This window comes from Pleuronectes platessa, chromosome 5 (genome assembly GCF_947347685.1).
Source record: "Pleuronectes platessa chromosome 5, fPlePla1.1, whole genome shotgun sequence".
NCBI lineage: Eukaryota > Metazoa > Chordata > Actinopteri > Pleuronectiformes > Pleuronectidae > Pleuronectes > Pleuronectes platessa.
In genome coordinates this window covers 11,867,692-11,881,210 of record NC_070630.1, presented here as the reverse complement: position 1 = coordinate 11,881,210, position 13,519 = coordinate 11,867,692, and the positions used below count along the sequence as shown (strand labels likewise).

Genomic DNA, 13,519 nt, shown 5'->3' with positions numbered 1-13,519 from the left:
ACATGGACAAAACATCGGTCATGTCACATGATTTTAAGTTGGAAAATGACTGAGAACATGTGGTGCCGTTCCGTGGCATGGGAAGTAACAGCTCCTTTCAACGTGGCCAATGTGATAAGACGTTTCTTTGTCGAGTCCATGCGTCTGGTAAATGAGAAATGCCCGAGCCGGCCATTGTTATACCAGGCAAGAGCAAATAGTGCCTCAGCTAACACAAACACGTGAACCCATTTGAGGTCTCAAACACAATCTAACTATGTCCTGCTTACTTTGGTGGGAAGTCAACGGTCATCAGTCATCAGTTGGCACGGACTTCAGCCTTCTCCGAAAATTGTATAATAATTCTGTGTCAGGGTATGTTTACTCTCTCTGCCTATTGAAATATTTACCCACATACAGATGTGGCTGCTGTCCCCTGGAATCCGCAAGCTCAGTGAAACTACTTAGTGTGTCTTTAATCTGAATGGAATATGTAACAACCATTGAATAAAAAACTATTATTGCAACTTGAGCATTTCCTACTCTACATTCAAAATAACAAATTACATTTAACTGATTCAAAACATGCTTATGAAGTTCACGTGCGCTGCGATGCCTTTGCCAGTAAGAGAACGAAAAACTGAGCATCATCTAGGGTGTAAATTCATTTCAGCCCTTTATGATAGACAAATGAATACACTGGTGACATTACAGAGAACGACCTCGAGCAGCACTCTGTATCTCCACTCAGATTTCCATGGCTGTCTGATCCAAACGAAGGTCAAACAAAAGCTCTTTAATTGGATGTTTCCTTTTAAAACCACACACAATATGATGATATTGGTTAAAAAAAATCCATATTCACAAACTGAGTCAGATTGACAGACACTGAAGTATAAGTTTATATTTGTTAGACTTTATTCTGAGCATGGAGAATACTGATCTGCACTGCCAGTCATTCACACTCCATGTTAAAATGATATCAGCATTTGCAACTGGACCTCAAGGGCAGTTTTTGCTGTCTTATTTGTGGAGCCACCTGGTGAGAGTTGATTACATTTTAGGGATGAGTTGAAATGAGTTGCCTTTTGCAGATGTGCACCAGCGTAATACAGGTTTGTGTGTGTGTGTGCTTGTGTATGAAACACAGCTGCTTGTGTGTGTGGATTGTGATATTACAGCTTGTATACTTGCTTGTGTGGGATGAACTTATGTTGTATTGCTATTCTGCTTGGTGGTTGTAGTCTGTCGTACAAGAGAGAACCTTACCCAGTCTGTCCTTGGTTCATACATTAGACACCAAATCCCAACAATTTAAAAGAAGTGCGTCAAGCTAGCTAGCTAAGACGGAGGTTACAGTTTGTTTAAGGAGCTTCAATGGAGGAAATTTGATGCACGTACACACACGCAGCACTGGACGTCAAAAAATCGGACTCTTGGCATAACTTTTTATTTTTTCTTATCCCACATATATTTTTAAGTTTCCAGGTGGATTAGTGGCAGAAACTTGGACTATGGGCAGAAAAGGTCTCTGGTTCGTCTCTGGTTTGACTCCACGGAGAAACAACAAAAAGACGACCCGTCCAAAAATCCAAGAGGATTCTCCCTACCCTGTCTAGTGCCCCTGAGCAAGGCACCTTACTCCCCCAACATCTGCTCCCCGGGCACCGTACATGGTCACTCCCTGCTCTGTGTGTCCTGCACCAGATGGGTCAAAAGCAGAGGTTAAATCTCCTTACCTGCATGAGTGTGCCTCTGCATGTCTGTGCATGTGTTTGGGACAAATAAATGTATCTTAATCTTAATCTTAATTTGTCTGTGGGACCCATTGACTGACTCGGCTGCATTGACTTTTTATTTAACTTCAATAATTCATTGTCCTTCAGCACATTAGTACATTTCTTTGGATTAAATAGTGGATTTAAATAATGGTTTTAAATATTGAGTTTTTCTGGGTTTTCTGAAGAATTTTTGCTGAAACACAGACTGCAACTGGTTATCTGAAAACAAATTGATAATCTTCTATAAAATTAAAATATAAACTACAGGAGATAGAAGATGCTTTACACAATACTTTGACTTGACCATTAACGCTTTCTAATCATCCATGTTAGTAGTTCAAATTCCCATTGACTCTTTTCATGTCTTCACTTAAAACATTTACATTTGGCTCCCACTGCATCTCCCATCACTTCCATGGCTGAATATACTGGTACGCACACATATGTTGCTGATTTTTTAGTTAGCCATTGATCAAGAAAATCAACAAGAAGATGGTTGACAAACACAAGTACAGCTCTGAACGCAAGTATTGCCCCGTCATTCCTGCCTATAATGTGTCAGTGAGCGTGGAAGCACGGTTTAGGTGATGTGTCTCTGTAGGTTCATGCATTTAAATGTTAACACATTGATTGTAGAAGTAACATATCTGAACACTTCCCGCACCTCTGTAGGCCTGAGTGCATTTGGAATCCATCAACAATGGGTTTAGCCGTGGTTGTTCAGAATGTGGGTCTCAGGAAAGAGACCTGATGCCTTTAGGACAAAACCAATACGAGGATATAAGTTCACTGTATACACGTGCGCACACACACACACACACACGCACACACACACACACACACACATTTGCATGCACATACACTCTCAAGCAAATATTTGTATAGGATTAATATACCTCTATGTCAAATTCAAAGAAGTAATTACAGTGGTAACGGTGACACACTAATAACAAGGTTTAATAAATGTCAACTGAGCCTCGATGACTGACTGACTAAAAGCATATTTCATGCATCAATAACTGTTATTAAGACTCAGTCCAGTGGGACAGTCATTGTTTTAGAACATGGTGCATACAAATACACACACATGTCAAATATCTGACATTAAGATGTTGGAAAAGACAAACAAGTACCGGTGGTTTAAGGACAAAACGTTTGACCGTGTTGTGCTTGTGAGACAACCCAAACCTGTGTTAATGTACTCTGCCATTTATCTCTAAGACCGGCAGCTGAAGGTCTCCTGAACGCTTCTGCCTTTTCAACTCCCTCTGGTTTAAAAGCCTTTCACATCCGCCAGAGAAACCAAATCAAATATTCGGATTTCTCTCCGGCTCTCGCAAATAAAGGATCTGCCGCATAGAATTCCCCTGAAATAGCACTGCAGGCTTTCTGCCTTTCATGGGCTCATCGCAGTGGCGTGTCCTATTGAGTGGTCCGCCTTGTCAGCTTTTCAACTGGTCCCCCCCCCCCCCCCCCCCCCCCCCTCCCAAATGATGAGGTGTGAAAAGAAACTGTGGAGCAAATGTCTGTGCTGTGGGCAGAGAGAGGGACGTGGGAGATGAAAGAAAGAAAAATGATCTGAACACTGGGGGATAATCAAAATCTTCCCACACTGCTGACTTGAATGTGCCCCGAGGGTTAGGTAGAATCAGGGTCATCATCATTATGAGATAATTAAACTGTTTAGTATGGTTAAATAGTGCAGAGGAAGCAAGTGTATTTGCCGTCTTGCTCAGTTGAACCCATGAGGACTATCTTTTTCTGTTACTGTTCAATACCTGGATATTCTCATCCACTTCTTCTTCTCCCACGAGACAAAACTGTAAATATGAGTCTGTGCCCTCTTCACTGGTGTCTCATCTTCTCTGTCATTCCCTGGAGACTCTCCAGGCAAACAAGGATTTCTCTCAGCATATAGAGCAAAAAAAAATTCTCCTGTCTCTAGAGGGCAAGCAATAGGTTCTGGCACAGGTGTGTGTTTGTGTATATATGTGAGGTGTGACAGTGTGTGGATCCCAAATATGCTAAATAAAGGGAGAATAGGTAGGAGGAGGCACAGCTCATGGGTGATTGCGGTGATTATGTGGGTCCCTCTTCTACCTCCCTCCCTCTGTCCCTCTGAATCTCAGAGCTGAGAGAGACAACACCGTGCCTGCCTGACTCCTCAAGTCACTGTGGCGTTCTGTAAAAGCTGCTGGGAAGCTTGATTTAAGATCTGCAGCCAGAGAGAAACGGGGTGAAGCACAGGAGAAGAAAATCGACTCATATTTACTGAACTGCAGAGACGCCACTCAGGGATTTTCTCAGGGTCTCCGGTCTTGAACATCTCCACAGGTAAGATACAATTCACTGCACGCACTTACATTAACGACTTGCACAAGTATGGACACGCACAAAAAAACATAGCACAATCATTCTTCAACAGATGTTCAGAATTGTTTTTTAAATTAGATACCAATCAGCTTGTTGATTTAAGTACTATCTTATAAGACGCCACATTTTAGAAAAAACATGTTCTTTGTTTGGAGGTTGGAAAAAATAAAGAACAGGCTGATGGTAAATGACTTGAATCTCAAAGTTACTTAGAATCACTGCCAAACAAAGTCTGTCCCAGTTTCATCGATTATGACGATTCAATAATAATATAGGTTTAATCGTCCTGCGTTTTTTTGTGTGTGAGCTTTCAGGATCATGAGCACGACAGCAGAGCACCAAAGCATCTTTGTTCAAACCCCAGGTGCAGACAGGACTGCGTTTCAGTCCTGTCTGCACCTGATTATTCTATAGGAATATTGGTTCCCAATAAAATATGACTACAGGAACTTTCATTAAAAATGTTTACTTGTCTGATTTATGTTTCTGTAGCCTGTGTGGTAATTGCATGACATATTCATGTGCTTGCGTGGGGCATGTGTATAAATAGATAGATTGGAAATATGATGCATTTCAGCAGTATTCATGCAAGACAAAACATTTTTTCCCCTGCAAAGCATATAATGGCACATTGTATTCATGTGAATAAATTCATACACATTAATACTAAATATTTATGGTATAAAAAATAGTATCTGTCAGCCTAACACAGCTAACCTTAAACCCTAAATTCAGATTTAGTTTTTTATTTCCTGAACTTTTTTTTAATGTGATTGTATGTGTTCGATCATCTGAAATCGTGTTTAGCCGTTCCTTGGCGGATGTTAATTAGAGAGGTTTTGACCTCTCCTAATGAAAGGCTCAGCAGCAGTTAATAACATTTGTCCAGCAGTCGATCATTAGCCCTGCAGAGAGACATTCTCACTGCGGTGTGAAACTTCAGCGTGACTCCAAAACACCTAGAACTGTCCAGTATCTGGTTCAGACTTTCACAACCATGCAATTCAAACACAACATTTCCTTCATGGAGATTAGGTGTTAGAAATTAGATATCTATATTTGTAGCACAAATTGTTCTACATAGTCGTATTTGCACTAAAACACATTTTGTGTGGCAATCATAAACAGGAGCAGACCTATGTTTCTAATTAAATTATCGACGGACACCGTTAACAACTGATCGGAACTGCGTATCACCAAGTTGACCTTATTTGGCCCCCAACTCTCAGATGCCTCTGAACTCTCACAATGACGGACACGCAAGATTGATATAAAATGCTCAGGTTCGGAAATGTCAGCGAAGCGGTCAGAGTGAAAAGGTGAAGATGTGAAGACAAAGCGGAGGAGAGAGCAGGCTTAGCAGAGCGAGAGCCATCGTGAGCTGTACCTCCTGTTTTGCATCTGGAGGGTTCTCAATTCTCCTCACGTCTCACAAATTAGCTGCCTTCGGTTTCTACATAGGCCACGGTACCAGCGTTACTAGGCAAGGGTGAGTTTCTTCCAGGCGTTGAGATGAAGCAGCCAGCGAGGAACCAGATGGGATCAGAAAACCTATTCCTACGTTGATTGTGTGGACACGTGCAGAGCAAATTAGAAATCGAGGACACAATAACATCTGCATCTGGCAGGAGCTGGATCCAACATGGAGAAAGCTGCTCTGCAATAAATGCTCTCTAATAGGATTAATATTGGACATGGAACATTTCCAATACGCCCCTTCAAGCTGATTGCGTGGATGTGAGACACATATTGAATCTCTGCAGTGGAACCACCTGTTAAAGATTTTATCAACTATTTGAATCATTGATTCACACGGTGATGGGATGGAAAAGGTCAGCTGTGCTGTAGCCACCTTTATTGAAAAAGCTTGTTCATCCTGATAATTGTGAATGAAAACACCTCAGCTACTGTGTCAGACTCTGACAAGCCTGCAGCAGCTGCTCAGTGGGTTTTAACAAATTTTTTTTTTATTTATTGTATGTCAACGGTAGAAGAAAGAAAAATTGCACTGCTCAAAATATCCGCCTATAAATCTTTCACTGATGTCAAATGGGTACAGACCTGCGTCACCGATGTCAAGCTGTGGTCCATTATCACACACCAAACCATTCAGTGACACATCCTGCCCTTCATGCATCTGCATTTATGTTAACTTGTGTACTTAACGGTTCACTTTTGATCTGATCCAGAGATTATCACCTCTAAGTCTATTACGATTCATGGCTCATGGTGAAATGTCTCAACAACTATTGGATGGATTGAACCCAATCGATGCTAGGATGCTACAGGATGCTAACCTGCTGCGACAAGATGGTGAATGCTAACAAACTGGTTAATATCAGTATGTTAGCATTGCTCTCATGCTGACATAGGCATTTAGCGCAAAGCATTACTGGCCCTAAATAAGCAGATACACAGTAGACTATTATGTTTGAGTTTGTATTTATTCTGTTGTTTGCACAAATTTGACCACTCTGGCATTTGTATGAATTCCGCTCCCACAAAATATATGAGGCCATGGGATGAATACATATCTCTTGCTCAAGCTGAATTATTGACATCTTTGAATGATTTTTTTTGTGCCCTGGGCAAGTTTGCCCTGCGCTACATATATATATATCAAAAACTCTCACAGGAATCAAACAATAAGAAGCAGGTTTCATAAGATTCATTCATATTTTTCTACCTCAGTCCTGTCTAACAACAGTCATATCCCACCACCTTTCTGAACACATTGCTTCACTTTGAAATATAACTCTTAAGTTTTTTTCTATGGACAACCACAAGTGCCAATACAATAATTCAACAAAATATTATTAGATGTATTCTTAAATGTTGACCAATTATAAATAAATAAAGCTTGTTACATCCCCTGGCTAATTTGCATAGTTTGGCCTTGTTTTTACCACCTCAAGCCCAAAGTGTCATTGAGAGACTAAAGAACTAATTAAATCAAAAGCATGGAAAATGGAAATGCAAATGTGAAAGGCCTTTTAAATGTTTACAATCTGACACTACGATTATTTCTGCATTTTAAGTGGATATTTACATTCCATTATTCTATTTCAATCTATTTTTGTTACCTGTTAATGGTGTTTTTTAAAACCCTCATAATTCAATCTATATATTGATGCATTAGTATTTCATCTGTTTCATCTGTTTACATCTATAAACTACTTTTTCTATTGCTATTTAAATATCAAAAAGAGGTCACCAGAGAGGGTTTGGGTCAGCAGGCTTTTCAGGTGCTGCAGGAAAACCACAACATGTGACCACGGAGAGTCGGCTTCAAAGCAGCTCCTCACCCAGTTTATTTCTACACAGGAAAGTCGTTTTAGAATTCAAAGAACTGAACCTCTTCTCAATCAATATGTACTTTCAACTGCCTTCACAAAAAGAGCTTTTAAAAGGAAAATAATAACGATACCAAAAAAACCTGAGACAAATCTATTGACTTACCAGTATACATTGTATAAAAATAAGCCGTGACAAACGTTAGGGCTATATATATTTTTCCGTTTTGAAAAGAAAGGTACAGTGACAGACGTCAGAAATCCTTGTAAGTGCATGCCGGGATTAAGAAGGAGCTGAGGTAGTTTTTTTTTTTCAGTATCCACTGAAATTATAGAACAAGATTTGTTTTGTTGATTTGTGTCTGAGAAAAAGTTAATATTTCATATTCTTACAAACCAACGCAGTTGAGGTTTTAATGGTGAGCTTGATAATTTTATTATAAATGGGAGTTGCTGAAGTGGGCAGAAATGGGATTTCACAGCTATTTGAAGAATGTGCATAATGTTCTATGATAGCATAAATCACAAGGTATTTGCCTGCATACAAAATCCTTTATCCATCATCTTAGATGGCTCTCTGGACAAATGAGTGATTCTTTGCAACAGCTGCAAGTTTCATATAAAAAAAAACACTACAGATGAGATTCAGTATCTTGAAATAAATCTGAATAAACCAGATTTCTGCACAAGCATTACAGAATGAAAGGAGAATTATGATTCTTTTAAATGCTTGGGAGGATTGGCCTAAGGGGAACACACACATTATCCTGCACTCATCTAAGATCATAATCATTCACTATCAGAGCAGTTTCAGGATTTGGATCGAGACAACATACCTTGCATATTCACTCACTGCGTACATGGGTCAAATAACAGCTGCCTGGCCACACAGGAAAAAACATTAGTAAGTCATATTTTATGTGACTTACAGTTCCTGGGGAGGTCATTACTCTGATGTACATCTTAAAACCCTTGTAGCTGCAGAACTTGTTTAATTAGATTTTTAAGTTTTCTTTAATCTAATTCATTTTTTTTTATTTGTAAAGCAACAAATCACAACATTCATTATCACACAGCACTAGTTTAAAAGATACAATATTATAGAGAAACCCAATAGTTCCCACAGCAGTAAACATTTGGTGAATGTAGAGGAAGAAAATACCAGCTAACTCCAGATTCGGTGTAGGCGGCCATCTGCCTTGAACTTGTTTCTGTGAGAAGAGAGACATTTGAGAGAGAGAGAGAGAGAGAGAGAGAGAGAGAGAGAGAGAGAGAGAGAGAGAGAGAGAGAGAGAGAGAGAGATCCAGTGGAAGGTGTACACACAATGCAAAAATGAACTGCTGATAGATCATTTTTCATAGTTTGAAATGAGCCAGTTGGTAAAAATGTAAACAATTATAATTGAATACAATTTTTGAAATGGTTGCATGGCAACATTGAACGATCTCTGAGACTAAACTCCCCTCTTCTTGCTAATCCCACATTTTCAGTTATATGCGCTCTCACTTATTTCTCCAGAGCCCCTTTAAAAGGACAGTTATTAACCTCTTGTGTGATATCCAGCAGCAGGTCATGAAACATCAGTCACTCGCATGTTTGCTGCTGCACCAGAACAATGGAGGTGAATAGAATTATACATAGAATAGAACATACATTTTACATTTTACATTTACAAGTAAGAAATGAATTAACCACAACCCCATGTCAAATGATGCAGTGAACTTGTTTTATTATTCTCTAGATTAGAAACATTAAATTATTTTTCGCTGTCACTGACATGTGCACTGATCTCTGTAACACTGTGATGCCATGTATTCATCATAAAAACTCCAACAGCAGAATTACTAAAATTAGGTTTATCAGTTACTTGCTGTCTATTGTTTTGTTATTGATTATGCTATCCTCTATACTTAGGTTGGTCTGCAGAGACATGGATATTTTCATGGATTTCAGTGTGACCAGTAACATCAGCCACGAAACAGGACAAGGAGGCAGTAAAAGCCACGGACTCAACCGCAGCGACCCCCTGGACAGTTTCGTGGGCATGGAGATTCTTCTGCGTTTCAAACCCCTCTTCTTACCTCTCTACTGCCTCGTAGTGGCCGTGGCCGGGGTGGGAAACTCCATCCTGTTGGCTTGCATCCTGGCTGACAAGAAACTCCACAATGCCACAAACATTTTCATCGGAAACTTGGCAGCAGGCGACCTGCTGATGTGTTTGAGCTGCGTTCCCCTGACTGTGTCTTACGCCTTCGACAGCCATGGCTGGGCCTTCGGGAGGCCCCTGTGCCACCTGGTCCCCTTGCTGCAATGTGCCACGGTGTTCGCCTCAGTGCTTTCACTCACTGCCATCGCGGTGGACCGCTATGTTGTTGTAGGTAAGAGCAATGGAAGTAACTGTGTACAATTATCACCAAATACATTTTTTAGGAACTTTACTTAAGCAATTTTCGTTGCATGCTACTTTCTATCACTCTACTACATTTCAGAGAGAAATATAATACAGAACACTTCACTACATAAATTTGGCTGCTTCAGTTACAAGTTCCTTTTACACAATAGACTATATATCAAACAATCTCCACCAAGTTGTGTTATTTCCCTTCAAAACTCTCATGTGGTTTTCATTTCAGTGAATGTCTAAATGAAAATGATACAATTAAATGAAAGTTTAACTTGGATAAAAAGTCAAAAAAATGAGAGTATTTTTGAATCAGAACTTGTTTTCTCTTGCTTCTCCCATTAATCATCTGATGACCTCTCGGATTTATCTGGTGTCGCTATGAAACCCAACTCAAAGTAGCTCCACCTGATCCAGCTACAACCCTATCATGCTGCTAAAACACAGACGCTTCTGTATTAATCATCTAATTATGTAATATATAATAACATATCAGTCAGAGGGAATAAAAAAAATCTTCTTTCGTTCTGATACTAAAACAAGTGTTTGTTGCTAATGCCTATGGTCACCTTTAGCTAAAAATTATTTTATCGGGAAATGATATTGCTCTTCCGAACCATTCTAGTTTGAAATAGTTTTCAATCTCACTTCTACTCATACCACATGTAATGCGTGATATATTCTTCTATGCTTTCCTCTGTTGTACACAATATCTGTTTGTCTCCTTTTGGTGTCAGCTCACCCGGTTCGGAAGAGGATTTCTGTGTGGGGCTGTGGTGCAGTGACTCTGGGTGTATGGCTCCTGTCTCTGGCTCTGGCCGCACCTCCCTCTATCTATACCCGCTATGTGGACCTGCGGCCGAGTGGTATCGACTTGGTGGTGTGTGAAGAATTCTGGCCTAATAGTGGCAATCTGCGGCTGCTTTATTCCTGCTTCATCCTCATAGCCTCCTATATGATCCCCCTGCTGTCCGTCAGCATGTCCTACTGTGCCATCACTGTCAGCCTCAAGCGCTATTCAATACCCGGGGAGCCATCCAGCAGTCAGCAGCGCTGGAGCCAAAGGAGGAAGAAGACCTTCTATCTTCTGGTAGCCTCAGTTCTGTCCTTCGCCCTGTGTTGGCTCCCACTGCAGGTGAGTCTACGGCCATCTTAGTTGGACTATCCTCCTCTCTTACTCCATAACTGAAATGTTCCGTTTAGCGGATTCTTAGCACGACCTTGATTTGTCAGAGGCTTAGGGAGGAAGATCAAGTTGACAAGTATCTGCTTAGAAATAATAGACTCGACAGCAGTGGAGTGGAAAAAAAAGGGTGAAGCTTTGATTGTCGACCAGATGATAAGATTTGACACATCGCTGAGCACAGAAGCTCATCTACAGGTAATGGTGTCCACAAAACAAAAACTGAATCCACAATGAGCTTTGCAAAACACAAACAGATTAGGATCACATAGTAGAAGCAGAAGAAGACAGAGTTTATTTTTTCGGGGTTACTTGCACAGACCTTGACCCGTTTCACAAGTGTTTTTGGAGGGGGGGGGGGGGGGGGGGACAGGAGCGACAGGAGCCAACAGTGTTTCAGACAGGCTGAAAAGAGGAGTGTTTTATGAAGATTTGAGTGTTTTATGAAGATTTGAGTGTTTTATGAAGATTTGAGCATGTACAAAATATTTAAGCAATAACCCAAATTTTAATTATGAACCTAAACAGGAGCATAATGTGTCTCCTTTAGTTGGCCAGTTGGGCCAGCTGGGTAAATTAAGCAGTATCAGCATTCTCCCTAGCACACCATCACTGCATGCATGGCTAACTACCCAGTGTCCCTTTGTTGTTGCACGACGACCCAGGGGCAGCAAAGTCATTTTCACAATCTTACAAATGGTGTATTTTAAAGAATTCCCTACAGACTTTATCACAATTGTTGCCATGTCACTGTGTAGGTCCTGAACCTGTTGCTGGACCTGGACCCGAACTTCCACTTCATAGGGAAGCGCTACATAAACGTCTTACAGGTCTGCTGCCATTTAGTAGCTATGAGCTCTGCGTGCTACAACCCGTTCATCTACGCTTCACTGCACAGCAAGGTCCGCATGCACCTGAAGGGCTACCTCTGTCCTTGCCGCAAGCGTCAGAGCGCCGTGGTGTCGAGGCCGACATCAAGGAGCTGATTTCGACCTGTCTCTGCTACATCTACTACTGCTGCTGCTAAATCTACTATTACTTATATTGCTACTACTACTACTTCTACTACTACTCCTCACAAGCTAACACCTACAACCCTAAAACGGATGTTAATGAAATATGAAGCTTCTTTCCTCATATACATTTAAATAATTTGTTCTCCATGATTTTACATCATTTTTTGACTTGTACAGTGTTACCAGAGGTAATTCTAAATAGGGTTACATAGTACAAAAAGGAAAAGCTCAAGTCCAGAGAGGGGTCCACTATTATGATGAACAAGATTAAGTCATCCATTCGGATCCCTGTGCTTTTCTTGGATGGCTGAGCAGATGTTGTCAACATTAAGCAGATGCTGCACCAGTGGCATAAACATACTCTTTGGCTCTGTCTTGTGCTGGATGCTGAGACCGGGGATGGTTCCTGAGTTCATAGAGCCTGGTTTTATGTGAACACTAAACGCTTGACTTCCTGGGAGATGACCGACTATCAGCTCTTCTCAGCACACATGGATTTGGAACATGAAGACAAAATGTGATTTAAATGTCTCTTTTATCCTATTTCAGTTATGTCATATTATATATTATGACTGACATATTACATATCTTCTACATTATATTAGATTGCTCTATTAAAATGCACATGTTTTACCTGCTATTTTACTTTTATTATGTTATTTGGATCCAATGTCTAACTTTGTGTGGCATCTGTGAGCAAATATAAATAACTGTGTGTTTGTGTGCATGTAGCAGTTCAGTTGTGTGGATCTAGGCCTGTATGCAGCTGTATATGCAGCTGAAATCTTAAAAGCCCTGCTTGTGAAATGTAATCAGTTCTAAATATATAATGGCTGAATGGCTGAGCGGCAGTGTGGCTAATAAACGGAGTCTCATTGCTTTGGCTCTGTCTGGAAAACAAGATTTACACAATGATCAATTCAATATTCAGACCATGAACAATAAAGCCAGCCATCAGCGTCGGTGTTCTGACGCCACTCCTGTTGCACTTCCATGAACTGAGATTAATCATTTTTTGTTTACCAAAGTCTGGCAATCAAGACAATTTCAACCCAATACATCTCCTGTGAAAAAGATTCACCATGAGAAGCGGCTATTTGGATCTACATCACATTTAGGCCACGTGGATTCTTAATTCTTATGCGGGCTACATTTTTCACGATTATTGCTACTGTTTATGATTTTACGATATATTTGGGAGGTTGCATCTACGCATTTCACACAGTAAAAGCATTATAGCACACAGCACATTGTCTGTCTGAGAAAATAACACAACACTGTGTGTTCCATCCGCCCACAAAGGGGTAGCACAGCAGGCTTGAGCCAAAATAACCAGAATCTATTGGTCAGCCTACTGACAGGAACCAAATGACCCGGTGTGGCTTTAGCTGAAGGCGACAAGACCCAGACTTCCAGCCAATGCACCTGAGGCCGACTGGCACCTTTCAACAATCACATTACTTTGTTGCTCAGCAGACGAGTTGCCCTGGCC

At 40.6% G+C, this 13,519-nt stretch overlaps 1 protein-coding gene across 1 annotated transcript; it reads left to right on the top strand.

Annotated features, from left to right (window-relative positions):
* Positions 1-3,703: 3,703 nt before the first annotated feature.
* On the top strand, positions 3,704-11,997 carry si:dkey-202l22.3 (7 transmembrane receptor domain-containing protein). The gene is given in 4 exon segments (XM_053422569.1): positions 3,704-4,094; positions 9,342-9,811; positions 10,464-10,963; positions 11,770-11,997. Coding segments are annotated over 3 exon segments (1,182 nt in total). The 5' UTR covers positions 3,704-4,094; positions 9,342-9,357.
* The last annotated feature ends 1,522 nt before the right edge of the window (positions 11,998-13,519 follow it).